General features: G+C 36.2%; 1 protein-coding gene across 2 annotated transcripts in view; it reads left to right on the top strand.

Moving 5' to 3' along the window:
• Positions 1-4,840: 4,840 nt before the first annotated feature.
• The window catches only part of Smp_160220.1 (hypothetical protein), a gene marked incomplete at its 3' end in the record, with an annotated part of 42,852 nt that continues 24,968 nt past the window's right edge, over positions 4,841-22,724 (top strand). Inside the window, exons 1-14 of one of the 2 annotated variants that reach the window (XM_018797039.1) lie at positions 4,841-4,930; positions 4,969-5,113; positions 5,148-5,200; positions 5,240-5,396; positions 5,431-5,453; positions 5,486-5,618; positions 5,697-5,953; positions 6,947-7,134; positions 7,355-7,589; positions 10,775-10,936; positions 12,548-12,802; positions 15,733-15,802; positions 18,763-18,949; positions 21,335-21,381. In XM_018797039.1, coding sequence (XP_018652121.1) covers positions 5,035-5,113; positions 5,148-5,200; positions 5,240-5,396; positions 5,431-5,453; positions 5,486-5,618; positions 5,697-5,953; positions 6,947-7,134; positions 7,355-7,589; positions 10,775-10,936; positions 12,548-12,802; positions 15,733-15,802; positions 18,763-18,949; positions 21,335-21,381 — 1,846 coding nt within the window. In that variant the 5' untranslated portion in view covers positions 4,841-4,930; positions 4,969-5,034. The remainder of the gene's footprint in view (positions 4,931-4,968; positions 5,114-5,147; positions 5,201-5,239; positions 5,397-5,430; positions 5,454-5,485; positions 5,619-5,696; positions 5,954-6,946; positions 7,135-7,354; positions 7,590-10,774; positions 10,937-12,547; positions 12,803-15,732; positions 15,803-18,762; positions 18,950-21,334; positions 21,382-22,724) is intronic. The other variant, XM_018797040.1, reaches the window with a different exon arrangement.

Genomic DNA, 22,724 nt, shown 5'->3' on the forward strand with positions numbered 1-22,724 from the left:
CTTGGCTTTACTATCGTTTTTATTGAGTCTCTATGTTCCTTACTGAACTGTATTTAGTTTATTTTAATTGCTATTATTCTGGCAGCTGCCATATTGACTGCTCGCTCTTTGATTGTGCGGTTGGATTTTGACTGGGATCGTGCATTTTTGGTTGTAATTTGGAGCACTTTCCCAGATATTGAAGCATTTTGTGTTATAAAACAGCCGCTCAAACGGAATCTTACTTGATCTATCCAGAAAGGATAGAATAACACTCACCTTTTGGTGTTTTCGGCAATATTCATATATTTCTTTCCACTTTGCTATTCATTGTAATTAAGATTGAATATTTTGGTATCAATTGTTGGTTGAATAACCGGGTGGTAATATTTGTTTAGGTAAATTTGTACATTTGTATATATGATGAAATTTAGAACCGTTGTTACCCAGAACACTATGTTCTGATTTCGAGACCGGGTCACGAGTCTACAAACATATTCCCTAGTTATTCAGCCACATCCCGATCTATTGGAATTTAGGTTTGGATCTGACAATTACAATACGTTTCTTGGAACAAATTTCAAAGTTTCGCTGAAATCCAGATTACATCCTCACATTCCCAATGAGTAACCAGTTCCACAAACTTAAGGAAATGCTTTCGTAGTCAGCTCTAGAAGAATCCTGTCCAGTTCTTCGGAGATTCTCCAATAAACAATGTTCGAAAGTCTATATATTCTTGTCTAGAGACCTCTCCACTTAGCGATTGATAAATGTACTGGTTTGCTTCCTCAAAAAGGCCTAAAGTTTTCATCAAGCATAGTCTGTCAGCAATTAGTTAGGGATTGTTTCGACCAGTGAAAAGAGATAAGATATGTTGGAGTTATTTGGGAGTAACATATGGTGAAAATTCATTTGTATGGTTCTTCATATAGCTGAGCAAAACTAACTGCAGGAAGAAGACGGGGTTGCCATTGGTCTGTGAAATACGTTTACGAGGATCCACAGTCATCCGTATTGTTGTACCATATAACATTCCTGTGACTTGTCTTGATAGATAAAATATCGTTGGCTGCGTCTCAGATGGAGAGGCAAGGAATGAATCGACCAATCGCAGTATCAGATCTGTCAGTGAGGCGCACAAACACATGCAGAAGGCAACATGGGTTCCACTGGATTACACTACAGATAATCAGACTGATCATATTTGTGTCACTTGAAGATTCAGATCAGTGGAAGACGTGTGAACCAGGAGAGGTGCTAACATAGCTTTAGATCACCACCCGGTTGTGGCCAAGATGAAACCGAAGCTAATGAAGCACTGGACAACTGGAGAAACAGAATTGTCTTCCCTCGACATACTGGCAAACTCAACAGATTTAATATAACTCTCAACAACAGGTTCCAAGCCTTCAAACATCTACTGGGAGAGAAAACTACGACGGAGTACAACTGGATAGGGATCACATAAGCATTAACTTCAACGTGTCAGGTGCTAAGCAACAAGAAGTACCATCATGAGGAACAGATCTCTATTGAAACCCTGGACAAGTTTCAAGAAAGGAGGAACAAGAAGGCAGTGATTAGCAACAGTCGAACAAGGATAGAAGAAGTCAAGGCACAAGCTGAATACATAGAAGCAAACAAGCGAGTGAAGTGGAGCATCAGAGCTGACAAGCAGATATACGTGAAAGACCTAGCAAAGACCAGAAGAGGCTGAAAAAGGAGGAAATATGATAAAACAATATGACACGACGAGGTAAATGACAGGTAAATATGATAAACCAGAGAGACCAAGGACAAAGAAGGCAAGGACAGAGGAACAGATGGATAGAACACTTCGAGGGACCATTGAATCCACCGGATATCGAAGCAGAACAAACAGACCCTCCTGTAGGTGTCACTCCAACAACTATCGAAGAAATCAAGATGGCCATCAGACAAATCAAAGGCGGAAAAACGGCAGGACTTGAAAGTATACCAACTGAAGCACTGTACCAGATATATGAGCAACTGCAAACATGCCTCACGTTCTATTAAGGTAGATTTGGGAAGAAAAACAAGATTCAGCATACTGAAATGAAAGATATCTCATTCAGATGCAGAAGGAAGGAGATCTGAGAAAATGTGTGAATTATGGAGGTATCACACTACTATCGGTAACACGAAACATATTCAACAGTGTCGCTGAACCGGATGAGAGATTCGGTAGATGATCAGCTTCGAGATCAACATGTCGGATTCCGTAAGGATCATTCGTACACAGATCGAATTGTGACACTACAGATCATCGTTGAACAATCCATTGAATGGAACTAGTCACTACATATGAACTTCCTTGACTACAAGAAAGCATTTGGCTGTATGGATAGAAGAATATCATGGAAACTTCTTCGACACTTTGGAGTGAGTAGCTGAGAAAATCATCAACATCAACTGGAGTTCATACGATGAACTACGCTGAAAAGTGGTGCACAGAGGACAACTTACAGATGCATTCCAAGTGAAGACCGGAGTCAGAAAAGCCTACTTATGCTTTCCCTTTCCATTTCTTCTGGTGGTTGATTGGATTATGAAGACCCGTACATTTGAGTGGAGGCACGGAATACAATGGACAGGTTGGAAACAACTAGACGATTTGGACTTCGCAGATGATCTGGCCCTTCTATCCCATGCACACGAACAGTTGCAGTTGAAGATAGTGTAGCAGCAGTCTCTGCATCAGTAGGCCCCAACATACACAAGAGGGAAAGCAAGATCCTCAAATTCGACATGAAGATCACCAACTCAATCACACCTGATGAAGATGCTCTGGGAGAGGTGGAAAGTTTCATGTACCTGATCAGCATCATAGATGGACAAGGAAGATCGGAACCAGGCGTAAAGATAATGATCGGCAAAGCAGGGACAACATTCATACAGTTGAAGAACATATAGAACTCAAAACAACTGTCAATTAATATCAAAGTCAGAATCTCCAATGCGAATGTCAAAACAGTCCCAATATACGGGGCTGAAACTTGGAGAACTACCACGTCCATCATTAAAAACGTAGAAGTATTTCTAAATAATTGTCCACGTAAGATACTAAATGTCCGTTGGCCGGATACCATCAGCAATCGTTTGCTATGGGAGAGATCAAACTAGCTGCTATCTGAAGAAGAACTTAAGAAAAGACGTCGGGGATAGATAGGATATAGATTGCGGAAATCATCAAACTGCATCACGAGGCAAGCCATAGCTTGGAATCCCAAAGGGTAACAGAAAAGAGGTAGGCCGAGGAAAACATTGCGTTAGGAATTGGAATCAGACATTAAAATGATGAATGGCAGCTAGGAACAAATTCCCAGTGCAGAATTCGATGAAAAATGCTAGTAAGCAGCCTATTCTCCTCCACAAGGTGTGGCAGGCGTAAGTAAGCAAGTGAGTAGGTGACGCACGTCAGCTGCGAGTCGTCTATGGAAAATTTGCAGTTGTTGATATTTTTAGTGAACAAGGATTCACAGAAGGCAATCATATTTAGGTGCTTGTGAAATTCTTGTTTCATGACCATATTAATCTTTAGTAATCGGGGTGCGTCACCTTTACTCGTGTCACATTGGTTTGATAAATTATCTACCTACTGGCTGTGCTCTTATTGGCACAAAAGAGTTATGTATGGACAGTAATTTCAAACCCATCATTTTTACGTCCAGCTGATTTGCGATTGACTGTTATCATTGTCTTTTTACCTTGAATATAGGCTCAAATGTAACTAATTATGATTTGTTGTAGAACCGCGCATATATTTTATGTTTACATATACATAAATATGTAGTAGCATCGGACCCTCAACACACGACCTTTGAAGCCGAGCATTTAATTCCTGAAAGTAATCCAGCTTATCAATACCCGGAGTATTTATATTATTCGGTGCGCGACAACACTATCCAATTTTGTATTGAATCAACGTCACGTTGATTCTGGTAGGAAAGCAGTGTAGTGGCAACTTACCCTAACCACATGACCTGCGAAGTTGAGCATATAGTTACTTAGTAGACTTATATCCAGCAGTTAACACGAAGTGAAGGTTAACTTTATAGAACGCGGGAACATTATTTCAACTCATCTGATGGTATGGCTCAGCATTGCAGGAGTAATCATTCTTATGCGAATTATCTCTGTTACTTATATGAAATACATTGTTCTATTTCCAGTCTAAAAGTGTTCTTCAGAAGTAGGTGACATCACATTAGTGATGTAGATCATTGTAGCGGAGTTCCGGAATAGCGAAGCTCCCGTATGATGCTCGACTGGCTAAAGTAAACCTATACCCACTGTCATATCGAAGTACCAGTAGATGCTTGATTACAGTTTTCAAATTACTTAGCGATAAATTTGCATCTGATATGTTCTCATGTTTGTTGTCTTTTGAAAGCGAGTAGTTGCAAGGACACTCGAAAAAAGTTCACAAGCCCAGAACAAATTACTTGTTAGCTGACTGTTGACTTTCCCATAGAATCATCAACGAGTGGAATTCATTACCTCAACACGTGTTTGAAGCTCAATCTGTTGAATCCATCAAAAGAAAGTTGGACCGACTGAGAGACCACAATTGCCAGGACTAACACAGGCCACCTAGCTCCCTTTCCTTTCCAAACTGAAACTGAATCTGATTTTGAATATGGACTTAATGAAGTTAGTGAAATGGGATGCGTATTTCGATCGGTTAATTCAAGGAAGCATTAAATTTACAAAGAATGTTTTTCTTGACACAAAGGCTCCACACTGGTAGTCGACATACTATCTTTCAAGAAAAATTGAATACCTGAAAAGTGGATGAATTTGCGTTACGCCACTGACCTTCATCGTATCCAACGCCTCCCATAAAGCCTTTAGTGACATGTTCGTTGAATTATTTTTTGTCATGACAGTAACAACTGTCGGTTGATGTGACATGTTTCTGGCTAACTTCGTAGGTTCTCTCATATGAAATATAACCGTGAAAATAAGGGAGAATTTCTATATAAACCCAAATAAAGTGTCTTCAGCACTAAACACCGAATATTCGTACAAGAAATGAAGAAGTCGAAGACATCAAACGTCATTTCAACCATATCTCAGAAACAGCTGAAGGAGATTCATGGATATTTTGCACGTATGTGATGTATATGTTTGAATGTCATGGTTAGGCCAAAATGGAATTAGACAGGAAACACATGAAAATGGGACCGCATTGGGATCAGTAAGACTGAACTTTGACTAAAGCAGTCCTTGTACTTAGTTAGGGTTAAGGTCAAAGCCCTCAGACAATGAAGCCATTATAGATTCCGTCTTAAAAGATGTCATTGACTTAAACCGTGATAAACTTCCAGAATCATCATTGGTAAAGGTCCTCACTTCAGTATATCCAGACGCAAAATCAAAGCTTGGGGCCGATGGTAAGATTATGCTTATTCCTTCACCATTTTCTAGTGTCACAGGATACAACACAGCAGGTATGTAAATACTTTTTACTTCTCATTTCAAGAGCTTGGTTCGCATCTCCCAGAATGCTGCTAAAATTCCTTTAGATTCGAAGATGCCCGATCCAAACAGCAAACGAAACCAATGTGACATGTCAGCCTCAGACAAAAACAAACATCAGTGGAATGAAGATGTAGGTAAGTATCGTTTGTCGATAATTAAGGTCCCAAATATGTATCCAATTAGTATTAATCCTACTACTGTTTTAATTATAGCTAACTTGTCAACTTCAATTACTTACAACTTATGGAATAAACAACCTGATTGTTTGAATACACATGATTTTCGTAAACTAGAGGCTTCAAATATTCTTCCGGATACTAAAGTTGATTTCCCAATCGGCAAATCTAATCCCGAGTCCACAGAAAAACTTTCTAGTCCCAACACAATTAACAACAATCGAATGGGTAATGTCCCTGCTCTTACTCCTATGGCTTTTGGTTCCGGACAAGATTCTCACTTGTCAAAACAGGTATGCAACCTTTCTCTTCGTCTATTACTTAAAGCTCTCTGTATAAAAAGGTATTTTATTTGCTATCACTCTCTAGGTATTATTTTTCACTGGTTTAGAAATACGTAGGAGGTAACTTTCATTTCATGTATGTTTATTAGTAGCTTACTGGTCTACCTTTGAACTTAATGTTATGAAACACCAATTTATGCCGTCTCACAAACCACACTTGTGACTCAGCTATTGAGTGCAGATTCACCTACTTTGAGACATTCATGTCTTGAAGCGGAATAATATCGATACGCCAAACTCGAAGTAGATGACTTACGATTCAAACCTGTAACCTGTTGATTGGGATCGGATGGGTTAGTCACAAATTAACCACCCGACTACCATTGATCATAAAAGTATACTTCACTAGTTTTACAGTGGTCCACAAACTTCATAGATTGTTACACATATTTTCACATCTCTGTACCTATACTCTGACGTTTTTCTGCGTTTCTGATCTTAATATCATCACATTTTTCATCATACATGGACAAGTTTTAACACAGACAGACAGATTACCAGGTTTTGGGATTCTAACACTCTGTTTTTAATACGCTCGTCTAACCGTTTGTTTCTTGCAAATCTCAACGGTGGACGTAGGAGGTTACACTGTCTGACCCTCTAACTGTCGTCAAACTAATTGTAGGTACAAAGGTAAAATTTTTGTCCATAACTTTTGAGGGTTGGTTGGAAACTGTCATTTTTCCCAAGCACATGTCTAAACTCTAATTATGTTTTCTAGCAGTGTTGTATGTTTGCGTCTTACTGGGTGAGGAAAAATCACAACGAAAAGACTCATTCGATTTCAGCTCAGGGTTAAAAATATATTTAAAAAGTATTTAAAAGAGCATTAGTTTGATGTAATTAGTGGAGCCGTCTAAGGGGTTTCAAAAGCAAATAAAATAGTTTCCAATCTTATGATATGTTTTCATATTTTATCTTAGAAGTTAACTTGTGTTTTAGGAAGAGAATCGTCGACAGTGGAAGGCTGCATTAGATGAACAACTAAAAGAACAGCAACTTATGCGAGGCAAAAATCCTCAGGAACTACAAAAGGAGTGCGGATTCAATAAAATTCATTCAGGATCTTCTTCAAGTAACCGGGGACATTGCGACAACTCAACTGCATTTCATGAATTAAGTACATCAAAGTGAGCATTTTAAAAATATGTTTGCTTGTATTAGCTAAATATTGGAAGAATGAACTCTTTCTCAAATACATACAAGGTATTTCCGAAAAATAATATATTCACAATGTTATCCTCTATTCATGTTATGATTTTGCTGTGCTTTAAAAAAATTTTCTGTTTTATCATTTCGATGTTGCACAAACACACGTGTATTTATGTCTTAAAATTTTGTTTAAAATAGCAACCAGTTTAACAGCGCATTGGCATCACATCCTTCGGCTAGTCATTTTATGTCATCAGGTTTCTTTTTACCTGATTCAACTGTTACCAACAGTTTCCAACCATCCCCTGGAAAAAAAGATAATCTTAATCAACCTTGGAAAGTTGGTTTTAATCGTGTTCGAGGTTTTACTCAACAGCTGTATACAGATTCTTTGGAATCCGCTGAACGTGCGCGACTTGCTCACGAAACTAGAGTAAGTTGTAAAGTAGATATACTAAGCTCTTTCCTTTTGCTCGTAATAATTGTCACTGTAATGTAAGTTCTCTGTAGATATTTTAGAAGACTGATGAAAAAAGGAAGGCTTCAAAACTTACTTAAACCAAGGTAAAATATTAAGTTAAGAAAAAAATATGATACAGGTCTGTGCACTCGACTTTGATTGTGTTTTTATGAATGTTTGTAATACTACTCCGCTAGACCGAAGTATTTAAAGCACGATTTAAGCCTATGACTTACTGGTTGCAAACAGATTGCTTCAACCACTAAAGGACCATTTAACTCCTAAATTTTACAGGATTGTATATTTATTTATGTTACGCTTCATATCTAGCAGCAGTACTATTGCATCACTGTGATGATATCGGTGATCAAAGATTAACAATCTTCGGATCTTTAATTTTGTTCTTCTTTTCGTCTTATTGTTCTCCAATGAACGATTCGTTTTTTGATTTTGGTTTTACCACTTGTGTCTTGCAAGTACATTACCATGAGTCAGAAAGCACTGCATACGACCAGAATCTAGTCGGACTCACAAAATGCACAAGCCTTCGGTAACCTCTGGAAAGCCAAAAAGTAGTCTGAACAACTAACCATTCGTTTCCAGTGACCATCTAACTTTATTTACTCAAACATGACGTCAGATACTATTAATATAGATTTTAAATGTTTGATATCAGTAATGTTCATCATAAAATATGTGGCAAACAGCTTGGATTTATGACTGAGAGTTTTGTTAACAAAGTTGTGGATTTCGGTTAATCGTAACCTCTGAGTCTGTTATGACTGAAACAAAATAATCTTCAAAATTACTACTTTCGTCGCACAGTTTCTAAATAATTGTACTTGCAGCTTGATTATCTTATTCTCCTTACCAATTATTTCTATAGCTAGGTGACTAGAAGTCATTCAAAACAGGTAAAAGCTCACTGATGTATCCAACATTATAAACAGGATATATTTCTATTTACATTTTTAAACAACAAAATAGGTTACTAACTTATGACTAAACTACTGGGTTAACAAGCTTTTGGGAATCGTTGAAAAATAAGGTAAAATGGGAAGCGTTGCACTGGTAAAATAAAGTAATAAATTAATAATTACAAGACGTTTTTGGGAATACACTCACTATTGTTAGGGAAAGCTTAAAAGTCGGAATATAATACAATTCATTAATAACAGATTTCAAACACTAAGTATGGAAGTAAGGTTTTCTGGGGTATCTTACTTATATCATCCAAATCAGGAGCTGATTGTCGGACAATAGTAAGTGAATACAAAGTTTCCAAATAATTTTTTTATGGTTAATGGTCTTGTTTTTGACTGATTGAATGTAAATGTACCAGAAATCCTTCCTGCCATGTATTTAGCGATAGTTAATTCAACAGTCCATTACTTCTATGTGTTTGTTTTATCTCTTTTATGAGTGTTGAGTTTACTTCCGGCTTAGATGATCCTAAAGATTATCTTTGAAACTCTATGCCTTTACCTTTAAAGCTTATAAGTGATGTTTCTATTTCAAGACTATCAGTTTTTTGCATGATGTTTGCTTGGTTATCTGGATGTTAATTAGTAACAGTCTACCAACAGATTATCATTCCATAATCTAGTTACAAATTCATTCGCTGTCTACGGTTTTATTTATTTTAAGCACAACTCATTTTAGTTGTTTATGAAACTCAATATGATAAGCAAATGAATAATTGTGGTACATCATAAACAAATTTACGGTCAGTTTGCACCTGCTATTTGATAAGTCACTGTAGATGGCGTGGAGTCGCGATTGACTATGACCACTACTACAGGAAGATTACGTGCCAGGTATCGACGTGGATCCCTCGGTAGGCCGAAAACCAGAAGGCTGTTAATGGTTGTAATAAGATATATTTGTTGGCGATCTCGTGGTATCGAAAGAATACCGAGACGTGCCAAAGTTTACTCGCGGAACTGCCGAGCGTAAGCGAGTTCGTGCAAGGTCACGGGCAACGGAAGGAAAAGTCTTTAGTACAGTTAAACAAACAATTAGAGTAAAACAATCACTGTTACAAGTGGTTATAATAATAATTGTTTCCATTATACCAATCGCGTTCTCGTCATGAAAGCAGGTCACTACATCACTATGAAGAGTTCTTGTGAATAATAAATTATAGTGGATTAAGGAGGTAATGACGAGTACACTGGATCACTTAGTCACCATCATTTCGCATAGGAAAAATGTATATCATAGTACATTTGTGATATGTACACATGAGTGGAGTCCAGATACTATCATAAATTTAATCCGAATGATGTGTTAGACAACAAATAAAATATTAAACATAAATCCTATTATTTTAAATTAATTATCTGGATTTACCTGTGCCCTAGAAAGCACTGTCTTAGGCTTCAAAGATTTATCTTCAAAGTTATTAAATCAAAAGGTTTATTATTATGTCATAAATATTATTTAATATTTGTTTCAATGAGGACAAGTTTCAGATAAAACAAAGTGTTTAGTCTGAACTTTTTTGGTTTCTATTAACTAGAAAAATGTTAATATATTGTTATTGGAGGGTGTTTTGAATATTGTTGAACCTGAAGTTTTACATCGTGTGACACATTATTTGACAATTAATATTATTGGTTTATACTCATCAGACAAGGGCATTAGTATTAAAAGTGGATTCGTGGGGTATTTTTATGATAGTTATTGTTTTGTATTTATTTTTTCTGAGGGATCATTCATCCATCAGTACATACACTTGTAGAATAATCTCGCATGTTTTTTGTGATAAAAGGTTGATTGTTTTAATCAGTTTTATTATCTTCACAAACTCGTCCGTTAATAATTTCCAAGGTTAATCATATGTATGTACTAAGGTAGTTGGAAACTGAAGGTATGACCAGCTCATATTGATCGTTTTGTTCGAAAACTTTCCATTTGGAATCAAAATTTCTGTCAAAATAATCACTGTGATTAATTTTCATAGTTACTACAGATTGTTTTCGTTCTACTAAAATATTGCCTTTAACTGAAGTAAATTACATAGTTCTATGATATGCCTCATTTCCTTTGTTCACCAACACCAATATAATATTAGGCTATCAATATCAAACATTTTGGGAAAATCTTTAGAAATACTTGTTATTAATTTCATCATTCGTTTATTGTTTGTGTTTTAGTTGATAAATTTGAAACAGATTGAAGAAAAACGTCGTCTTAAAGAAGAAGAAAAAGCAAGACTCCTCATGGAAGAGAAAATGGAAGAAGAGCGTATCTCACGTGAACGTCTTCGTTTACAACAAATGGCCGAGGTTGAAAATGCTCGAAAGATAGCAAAAGATGTAAGAGCATTGGTTTCAATATTAAATATTTTTATCATCCGATGTTATTCAAATGCATTTTACTTAAGTTCACACGGATTTTATCTTTCACGTACTCCTACTTGCATTTTCTACGTGTTGATTTCCTGGATGTTAATACACCATTGAAATTATTTTTTAGATACGTTTATGGTTACAGATATGAGGTTTATCACTTGAATTGGTTATTTCAACGTTACTGTTAGAAGAATAATAATCACTATAAAATTCCACCTATTGGCAATGTTAATTTTTTCTTACTAGTCGGAAATATTTAGTCAGACTGGTTTAAAATCCACTACTTAGCTACAGGTTTCTAATCGACAGACAAATACAAGTGTTTGGATCTGTTAAGTTAAATAAATGTTGAGTGTATTTTACTTCTATCTGTCTTAACCGTTTATTGTCAATAGGTAAGGTGGGACATGTTGGCGGATACCGCCATACAAACTGGAAGTACTTTCAATGCTGTTATTTGCGACACCAGGTACCTGTTTATCTCTACAAGTGAAATGTTTTGCTGCTAAGCTAAAATGGGTTGGAATGGTTTGTTATAATGGCAAAATAAACGATTTCTCATTTTAGTGAAATACGATAATACTCTGACAATAAACTGGCTAATTGACCTCAGTGGGGGATTTCAGTTGGTATAGGAGTAGATCAGAGGAAAGTTTGAGGAGGCCTAACCAATCTGTGGAATAAGTCAATGATGTCATTGATTTGGTCTCAGTCATGTTGGTAGATTCGGACTCCCTAGTTAGTGTTTTTGCAGTAACCGTGATATCTTCGATCAGTGGTCGGGGACTTTTTGTGACCTGGCTCGTAATTGTTCACGATGTCTCAGATACGTTCACTCTTTGTCTATCAGTTTTGAAGTGTGGCACATATATATCCGGTGCCTTTTGTACCAATATATGTGTGATTAAATAAATAAATAAATAAAAATCAGTTTTGAATTCCTTCATATACACATTTCTACCTAGTCGTCTTTTATTGTCGTCACTGCTATATTGTTCCGATCTATTTTGCTACATACCTTGTTGGTTTCATATTATGCTAATTTGTATAACAACTTGGGCTAACGCACATCTGTGGCAGACTCTACGTCGATGAGGACCCAAAGTAATAAATTACTATACGAGGTCACATACACTATATCTGACCAAGAATTGAGGAGAAGTTTAGAGAGATAATGTATTCACTCCAAGTACAAGGAGTCAACTACAGTTTAATCGAAATAAAGATCTCGAGTGTATCACCAGAGAAATCAACAATGGGAAGTTGACGAGATTGTTTTGTCTCACACATTTAGCGCAATCAGATATCTATCTTCGCTTACTTACCAATCAAACGGGACATCATAACGTTATTACCCAAAGAAAATTTGACGTAAGTAGTATTTGAAATTATCTCAAACAATTAAACTTATCAGTAGAATACCCAACACTAAAAATAAACGTAACTAGTTTGTTCATTGCCTGTTTTCAAAATTCCCGTCAACCGTATTAGCATGTACGAAATAATGGGACTAGTCTAACCGACTTCTGATTCCAGAAATCGTTAATTCTACCACATACTTTTGTTTCTCTTCAGATGGAAGAATTTCAACGTACACAATACTTATATGAGTCACTTGTTCGCGCTCAAGAAGAAGCAAAGCTGTCTAAAATTCAAAAACATCCATGTCATTCTGAATTAAAACGAAACAGGGATTCATTAAGTCAACAATCCGTCATACAGTCTGAATTACTTGCCCCATATTGGTCTGTTGCATCCGTTGTTGAAAAACAGAGTCAAATTAATCCATTGTATGCTTTCCTATCTTCATCAGGTTGTAATGCGTCAGACGTAAGTCAATATATTAGGGTGATTATTATCAATTTTTTTGATAAATAGGATTTCTATAAGTATGTGTTTATATAAATGATATTTTTATTCTCTGTGTTTCATCAAAAGAAACTATTGGATATAGTTCATTACTAGTATCATTACTTTTTACTAGTTGATTTGAATAATATTGATAATTATGAAGCTGAATTTCACTTACTACATGCAATTATGTTAATAAAGTTCACTATCCTATGATTATTTCCACCTCAACATTATTTATATTTATTTATTTATTTAAACACATATATATTGGTACAAAAGGGCACCAGATACATATGCGCCACACAAAATAATGAAAGTAGGAAGAGAAGGAATGAAAAGATAAGGCGGACTGAAATGTACAACCAGAAGACTCTTTCAGTTAAGAAAGTTAGAGCCACTCTTTATGTAGAAAGTAAAAGAAGGTTGCAGCAGGATCGCCACTGGCTTCTATTCTGAGCCATATCTGATAACGTCTCTAGCCACTGTGTTGCACCATCTCTCGGACCCCAGCCAGGGAGTCGTGAAGGACCAACAGAAGCTAGCCCTTTGCAGCTCTCTTTCATGCCACGACACCATGTCATACACTGACCTCCTCTCCGCTTTTTCCAACCAGTCCCAGAGTCGGCAAATAATGCACGACGTGGAAGTCTCTGGGACGACATTCGTAAAACATGTCCAAGCCACCGAAGTCGGTGTTTCAAGATGGTGACACCAATTGAATTATCGTCTCTGCGCCCGAACACACGATGCCGAACCTCTGCATTACTAACATGGTGTTGCCACTGAATGTCAGCAATCCTTCAGAGACAACGATGATCGAACACAGAGAGACGTCCAACATCCTCAACTCGGAGAGGCCAGGTTTCACAAGCATAGAGCAAAACTGCTCTCACCGACGCGTTGTAGATCCGACCTTTTACAGCCAGACTAACATCACGAAGGCGCCAAAGATGGCCCAGATTGGCATAAGCCGCTCTGGCTTTCCTTATACGTGCATCAATCTCATCACTCACACCACCACCAGCACTTATATAGCTACCTAGATACACGAACTTCTCAACTACTTCAATCTGCTCACCATCTAGGGTGAGTACAGGATGAGAATCCTGCCAGTCTTGTAGGAGTACTTTGCACTTGGAGGGTGTAAAGCACATGCCGTACCTGCGGACACTGATTGCCAACTGATTAAGTGCGGATTGCATGCCTTGGGCATTATCGCACAGTAAGACAATATCATCCGCATACTCGAGGTCGAGAAGTCGTTCTCCAGGCAACATATCCACACCGCCATTACTTACATCCATCAGAGCTGTTTCCAGGATGTCGTCGATGGAAAAGTTGAAGAGGAATGGTGAGATCGGGCAACCCTGCCTAACCCCACTGCTCGAATGGAACAAGGGAGAAAGGTGGTTGTATGCCCTCACTCTGCCTGAGGTGTTCGTATACAGGGGATCCAATCGATTAGTGCTGCCTCAGCCCTAGCGCTTAGTGCAACACCAACGCCTGCAAGACCAGACGAAGATGCCACAGAGTCCCCGGATAAGCTCACGTGAAACAAGCTTTTCGAAGCGACAGATGGAGAACGAATTTGTAGTACTTCACTAGAGTCTTGAATACGGGTCTCGGATAGACAGCAAACATCAACATTAAGACTTTCTAAAGACATAGCCAGCCCCATCTGTTGTCCGATCTGCATTAGTGTGCGAACGTTGAAGGAAGCCAGCTTGAACGGCGTACGTGGTTTCAGAAAGACTGCTTCAGTATTCGTAATCGGTGGAAACATTCACTTTCAACCAGACAGTGACTGGAGATCGTTTAGATAGGACAGAGTTTCCACCATAGGCGAGCTACTGCATAAGTTGGAAAGGGAGGATACGCAATTTGGGAATAAAGGGAGTGAAAAAGCGACGTAGTAAATAATAATAATAATAATGGTAATAGTAATAATAATAGTGTAAATTGTCTTGCTTCTAATATGAGCGAGAATAGTATCGTCAATAGAATTCATCATTTCATTTATTTGTGTGTGGGCTGTGATACTGCCCGGGTGCCCAAACCGAAGCAGGTGGTTTTCTTAGGGGGCCACACCCCGAGCCTTTGACCTAAAGGTCTGATCCACAAGGCAGTGGAGCATCATAAGGAGATGCAGTCCCGTGGTAGCCGGTGATCAACGATTGATTCATACGCCATTCGTTCCTTCACGATACTGGAGCCCATGTGCACCATTGGTTTTGAATCAGGGTTTTCCAACTCCCCTAGGTGAACTTTCCGTGTCCACCAACCCGGTTAAAGCGCCGGACATTCGCTTTTCGTCCTCTCACTTTCGTAAAAAACCCTAATGCCACGAGAAGGCAGTGAGTAGGACTTCCCTGTCAGAGGCTGTATATTCGCATGGCCATATGAGAGCATTTGGAGAGGGAGAGCCTACTCTCCCCACTCTCGGCCGTACCAGGGCATTTGGGGGTAATATGAACTGATACCACTGAGTATGTTTATCACGTCACTTATTCTAGTCTTTTATTAAGCCCAATCTAACATCCTATATTAAGTCGGTCTATGAAGACTAAAACAAAATTCTTCAAATAAGAGACGATTGACTATTGACTATTATATTTAGTCCGTTTTTAAAAATCTTGTTTTCTTTGTTATTTATTGCTCACAGTTTATATCCAGAAGTGTGACAAGTTGATATAGATTTGTAGTGGTTTTTTTTTCGCTAATCCATTTACTTAGTCCTAGTGGTCAAATTTTGAATACGATGTTTATATTACAGTAGTTGTTAACAGATCTTTATATAATTTAAAGATATTCTCCAGTGTTATTACTTACATTTGATTGTATTCTCCCTCATTTTCATGATCGTACTCAGTATCTATTGAAATCTATTAATTTTTATTCATTTGTAGTATGTTGTATATCCTAAGAATTCATTTGCTGTTCAAACTTCGTTTCCTGAAAATATCGGCATTCAAACAGGTAAACAGATTCTTTATGCAATAAAATTAGGTTTTATCGTTCCTTCTTTTGCTCATAGGCCAGTAATTGCAACTCAGGTAGTTTAGTTTATAAATTACAGTTTAAGAAATTCCGCATAGTAGACTTGTAAGTTATGAACACAATTAGCCATTATGTATCACTAGATATTTTAAGTCTCCTGATATATGCATTTGATGACATTTTTTACTGCGATAACTCAATCCACACCCTCTGTTGTTTGCCAATTTCGTACTGAAGTCATACTGTATGAAACTAAGTAGACGTTGAAGGTTTTAACGATAATATTATCTAACTAAATTTCTAACGTAAAGTTTGGTCAAATTTTAAGGTAGCATAGTATCATATAAAGTTCTATAGGATATGATCAACTGCTTTGTAGTGTTCATTCTTTGATATTAAAATCAAGTGGTCCATTTTATTTGAAGTGTTCACACTGAGTCAGAGATATGAACCTGACTGCATATTTTATGTTGAAGTACTCTAAAAGTTCTACATGTTTGTTGTCATTCATTTTAAGTCATCTGTTCATTTTAAAAATAGACTAGCCACTCATAACAAGAGAGGGGGGGGCTTCTGGTTTTGGTTCCTAAAACGGTGTCCTGTGTTATATATCATACTTACTTTTGCTTCTCAGAAAAGTCCAAACTAATGTTAAAATATTTGCTTGCTTTTGTTGGGATGATTAGTTTTTCTCATCATCTAACGATTAATTACTATTTGTCAGTTAAACAAACAACTTAGAAAATAGAACTTGATTATTCCTCTGTTTCTAATTTAAACTTTATCCACTATAATGATCAACCCAACAGCTAGGTAGGTCCCAATATACGTAGTTGTATTCGCATCTTCCGTACTTGTCTATGAACTCACTTGCTAGGTGACGTGAACCAAGTTGACACTATCTATATCTGTTTCTTTAGCTTATTAAATATCTTTGTCTCCTGATAATGGGTAGTTCGGAGATTTTTTTTAGGTATTAGTAATGTTTGGCAAAGTAATAGAGATACTTTAACTTACTATCGCATACTGATCAAAAAAAGCATGACGTTTTTTACCATGCTTAACAAACAACAAACACTTATCCTTATTAGAGAAACCATACTTTTATATATACATATATCATTGAGAATATTGTTATGTTGTCGACAATATGCAAAATGAAACGTTCTCATTTCCGAATCTATTTCAGAAAACTTCGAATCAACTAATTTGAAAGACAAACAAGTTTCGAATAATCCAGCTTCGAAAAATCAAAATAATGGCACTATTGCTCATAAAATAAAACCCAGTGACAACAAATTAGTAAAGAATAGCCCAAGTAAAATGTCTGTATCTGTATCAACTCAGCAAAACCTACAGTGTGAGTGAATTCCAAATCCTTAACTAATTCTGATTACAAGTAATGAGATCAACTACTAATTTAATGTTCTCGTTTTGTGTTACTTTTGATACAATTCACAATAAAGTCTATGGTTTCTAAGTGGATGAATTACCAGTGTAATACAAGATGATATAATCAGTAGGATCAGTTCAACTTAACCATTAGATAGTAGATCATGTGAACTCAGATAATCAAATTCAGAGCAACGATTGAGAACCTAGGCAGTATTTTATTGATACTAGTTATGGGCCGTCAATACAGTGAAATTTGAGTAGAAATCACAATTACTTATAAAAATAGTCTTTTACGTTTAGTACAGCGGGATATATGTATCTTCGCTTATTAGCCGATCTCGCCTTACTTTCACCACTGATACATAAGATATATTGCGTGAATTCACCCATTCGATTTAAATTTATTTTCTAAAATCTCTCCAAATAAATTAGAAATTCCAGTAGTTTGTGCTGACGATGTTGTGTAGAAAGACAGTCGAAAGCTTCACGACTAAATCGGCCAGCTTAATTAATACTGTCTCACTAAAATTATTTTCTCAAACTACAAATCTTCATCACATCAAAGTGACTACTTATTAGTAAATTAAGATCAGAATGCTAACTGTTATATCGAAAAAAATAGATGCTTTAGGTTGTGTTGGCACTCATGTGGGCAGTAATGATAGGAACGCAGTTGTATGATCTTGGTCCGTCCAATCAGGTTGTCGATTAGTTCATTTATATTAGCAGTGAGACCGGTAACCTAAGTACCAGAGTGACACGCTGATAAATGAACAACAACAACTATCAAGATCTTAACGCTTATCGACCCTCGACCTACTTCTAACCCCTGTGGCTAATCGAAAAACGAAGATTGAATTCCGATCAGTTCTTTATTGTACTCAACGCAAATATGACTCAGAACTCATACAATAATATACCTGAAATATCTAATCAAGAAGCAAGACTATAAAAATAATTACAATGCATATATAACCTAGACATAGGTTATACTAAATCCGAGTTATAGGGAGGAAAGGCAACTGATGGTAAATCTGAAATGATAAAATGCATGACAACGAATAATGAACCAAACAAAAGGTTGAAAATTTGAGGGTGTAAAAATACAGCAATTAAAGAATCCGCTAATGATATGATAAAAATATAAATAATAACCTTTCATATGAAAGTCTAGAAAGGTATACTTCAGCACTATCTGCCCCATTATATCACCAACTTCATAAATTATCTGAGATATTGGCAAATTAGCGAAACATGACCAGTAGTTACACTACATTCATTTCTGACGTATTCACTTAGTAAGAAGAGGAAGACTGGTCTTTCACAAGAAATCTTCCAATATCAGTTTACATAATCCTAGTAATATTTTATTCACTCTGTAATGTTTAGCAATTACTGCGTCATCTTATTTTTTTAACCATGAATATATTTAAATAATTATATTATAATGTTGTATTTTCTCTCTCTCAATGATAATCGAAACACAGCTCGACAAAATAGATTAACTTCGAATAATAAGCCTACAAATAATAATAATAATTCAGTTAATAATAAAACAAAAGTATCACAACTCCTAAAAGGTAAACAAACTTCAAAATCTCAATCATTTAATTCTGATTCATATAATAATAATGATGACTTTTCTAAATCAGCCAATGAACGATCAAAATTATCAAGCAGTAATAGCGCACAAACAATTAATTCATGTACCGGTACGAATAAGTTCGAAAGGTATAGTTTACTTTGTTTTTATTATTACTGTTCATATTATTACTTACTAATTACTTAAGAATGTGTTTCGATTCTATTTCTGGTAAGCCTTATTCAGAACAACTCATCCCTAATGAGAATCGATAAATCATAAATATACGCTTATTAATAATGAAGTATAATACAAAGAAAACACCCATTGTGTTATTGAAGAAGAATAAAGGTATTTCAGTGGAGATATTATTTTCGACGATTTCATTTATTAAAGCTGCACAGTCGTATATGCAGCTAATTTATTCATTAAAAGTAGTAATCTATAGTAAAGTAAAAGGATGTGTGATTTTGAGAATTTGAATTGATATCGTGTCATAAATTTTTTATGAAACCTTAAGAATAACGTACTTCAGTCAATAATTGAGAGCGTTCATATAGATGACACGTTTATTATCTATGGCGAAAATATTAACTTTAATGTCATCCTGGATAAATCCCATAATTGTCATCACTCGCTGAAATTTACACTGGAAGCGGTAGTAAATTCGGAATTCCATTCCCTTGGTGTTCTGTTATAAAGAGGGCCAGATAATTTATTACAAAGATCATCCATATACAAAAAACCAATGTGTAATGATCAATACTTGAATTTTCGAAGTTCGATTTAACTAAAGAGAAAGATGAACCTAATTTATTATTTATCCTAAAGGGTTAGAAAAATATGCTTCAGATACTCCCACTCCGACAAATATTCAATTGAATAGCTATCCGTACCTGTTCATTGTAGAAACATGAAACCAAACTACATTGTTAGTGGGATATATTAGATTATAGCATGTTCCGTGCACGATTGTGTTGTCATACGCTGATTAGCCGTTTATTAGCCGATCAACGCTAGCGGATAATTGGAGAAGACTCTAAAATCTTCCCATGTAAAATTATAGATATGCTAACTTTTTTCTTACTGTGGTTGTTACATCCGTTCAACTTTTTTATTTAGAATATAATTATATTCCTGTTCAACCTTGTCCTAATTCGGGAACTAGTTGATTGGGGTAAAGTATCCGAACAAATACTAAACAATAATTATTATTTAGACACATAAACATAGGTAAAAGGAAGCACCAAACAGATATGCGCCACATAAATCATTCGATTTGTGTGAGGGCCGGGATACTACCCGGGTACCCAAACCGAAGCAGGTGGTCTTCTTAGTGGACCACACCTGGAGCCTCTGACCTAAAGATCTGATCCACAAGGCAGTGGAGCAACGTAAGGAGACGCAGTCACATGGTAGCCAGTGGCCAACAATTTGTTCCCTCAGGATTCTGAAGTCCATGTGCACCATTGGTTTGCAATCGTGGTTTTCCGACTCCTGTAGGTAGATCCTCCGTATCTACCAATCCGGCTAAAGCACCGAACATTCGCGTTTCGTCCTCTCAATTTCGTAAACAACACCCCCGCCGCCTGAAGACAGTGAATAGGATTTCCCTGGCAGTGGTTGTATGTACACGGTTATGTGAAAGCATTTCAAAGGGAGAACTGGCTCTCCCTACTCTCAGCCTTCCCTGGGCATTCGGGAGCGAAAATTGAATTTAAAGAGGATACTGCAGTGAAAATTCTGGAATATAGACCTGTTAAATCTTTGAAAAAGAAAATCATTTTGACGATAAGCTTCACACTATCACCAACACCCTATCATTCATGAATGTATCAGAGATAAACTTCTATTTTGGGTCAAGTAATTCTACATTTTCAGGTTTATTTGCTCTTATAGAGCAGGTTGCAATGTCGCACAAAGGAAACGCTTTCTAAACACACCTGAGAATGAAATTTTTGATAAGAATCATACTAATATCCAGCAGACATACACTAAATATACGGGAAAATGACTAGAAGTGCTATATACGGTCACAGTAAATATTGAAAATGTTACGGATAACCTTAGTCAAATAGCTATTCAAGGCAAATGTAATAAAATTGGATCCTTAAATTTCAGTTGTGGTTGACTGTTTTTTTGATGGTAGGTTTGAAAGTAGATTTTCTCAGCGGGCGTTGTGGTCGAAAATGAACGAAATGGTTCTTCTTAAGTCTAAATTATACGTTCTCACCATGTAAATCATCGTTCATATATCCTCTTTAAAGTTTGAACAATCATAGTTTCCCTCTTTGCTAGATCAAGTTACTGAACTCGTACTTTAGTGTATACCTCCATCTGGATTTTATGGAAATCGGCTTACCCCCTTTACTCATAGACAGAACTTGTTCATGTTTCCATATCCTTTTTATCTGATCGATTTTTGTTCTGTTGTTAATGTGACGGCTTAGATAGTCATGCTATTTTTCTTTATTATAATCATTAATAAATCAACATGAAGTGTTCATTATTCATATATTTTTCGTTAATATTAGATCTGTCCAAGATGGAAGTAGTACGAAATCACGTATTCCTATACCGAGTGAGCTACATAAATACTTTTCTTTTTGTTAAGAATTAATAACAATTTATATTTAATATCTACTCTTTACATAATACAGAGTAGTAGCTAAGTAGCTAGGATGTTTAACTTTCAGCCATTGTGTCATAATCTTGGCTTTCGTTCTATCTACTGGTTTTGGTGAACGGATACTATCTTCAGCTTTCAAAAATGTGCAGATCAAAGTCGAGTACACAAATATGTACTTGTTTATCGAGTTGAGTTTTATTTACTACATTTTCGTTTCAATATTATGATAGCTTGAACCAGTACTATGACCAATGTGGTTTATGATTGGTAAATGATAGCAAGATTTATTTCTCTAGCCGCCACTACATATTTACCAACTAAGTGGAGCTAACATTTCACATATTGTTTATTCTATTCTAGTAAACCCTCCGAGTAACCCACTCACCCATAGGGTTTAAATAAAAATATTCGGATACTTAATATACTGTTAAATTGATTTTTTTAAATCTTTTTTATCAACAAATTCTTATTTCCTGTTCCAGGTTTCAATTCACCCGAAAGATAGGTTTAACTTTCTTATCATATCTTATTTAGCCAATGTTAGGATATTCACAGGAATATCCCAAAATTATCTCGAAAGTAAAGTCGTATGTTTTCAGACTCTTCACATATTTCGCATGTTATTTTCTATTGGTCATTAATTACAGTTGTCCTAACTATGACTCCGTGTCGTTTTCCTATTGGTCAATTTTGAGTTGTCCTAATTATAACCTTTACGTGTCCTTCCTTTCCATTGGTTACTGTTCATAGCCATCTTAACTGTATAAATATGCCTTGTCTGTAAATCATTTTTGTTCTGCTGCTGACCCCATAAACAATTCTCATTTAACGGCTGTGTTCTGATTTATTGGAGTTGGGGAACAGTATTGGGGTCGAACTAGGATAACTGAATTTGGTCAGTCGGTAGAATTTCGTGTAGTCCTATCGCAATACGTAATATTTGGGCAATTTATATTAGCCAATTAAAACACTGGCATTAGTACTGAGCTCATTTGGTTACGGAAATTACAGCATTTCATTTTAAAGCTTGGGTACATTTAAATCAGGCTAGTCAATTATGAAGTTTCAGAATTTGTTGTAAATTTGTTGACCAAATACTTAAATTTCCATCCGACTTTTCTCACATCTGTTATATTTCCTGATATAAAATTGTATTATCATGAGTGTCGTTTAAATTTGCCAAAAATGTTTAACATAGAACTATCTGTTCTTTGTCTTATCACCTAATATTAACAAATTAAAAAAATCTTTGTGTATGTAATACACATAGCACACACACAATTTATCTATATACA

This window comes from Schistosoma mansoni, chromosome 4 (genome assembly GCF_000237925.1).
Source record: "Schistosoma mansoni strain Puerto Rico chromosome 4, complete genome".
Classification (NCBI taxonomy): Eukaryota; Metazoa; Platyhelminthes; class Trematoda; order Strigeidida; family Schistosomatidae; genus Schistosoma; species Schistosoma mansoni.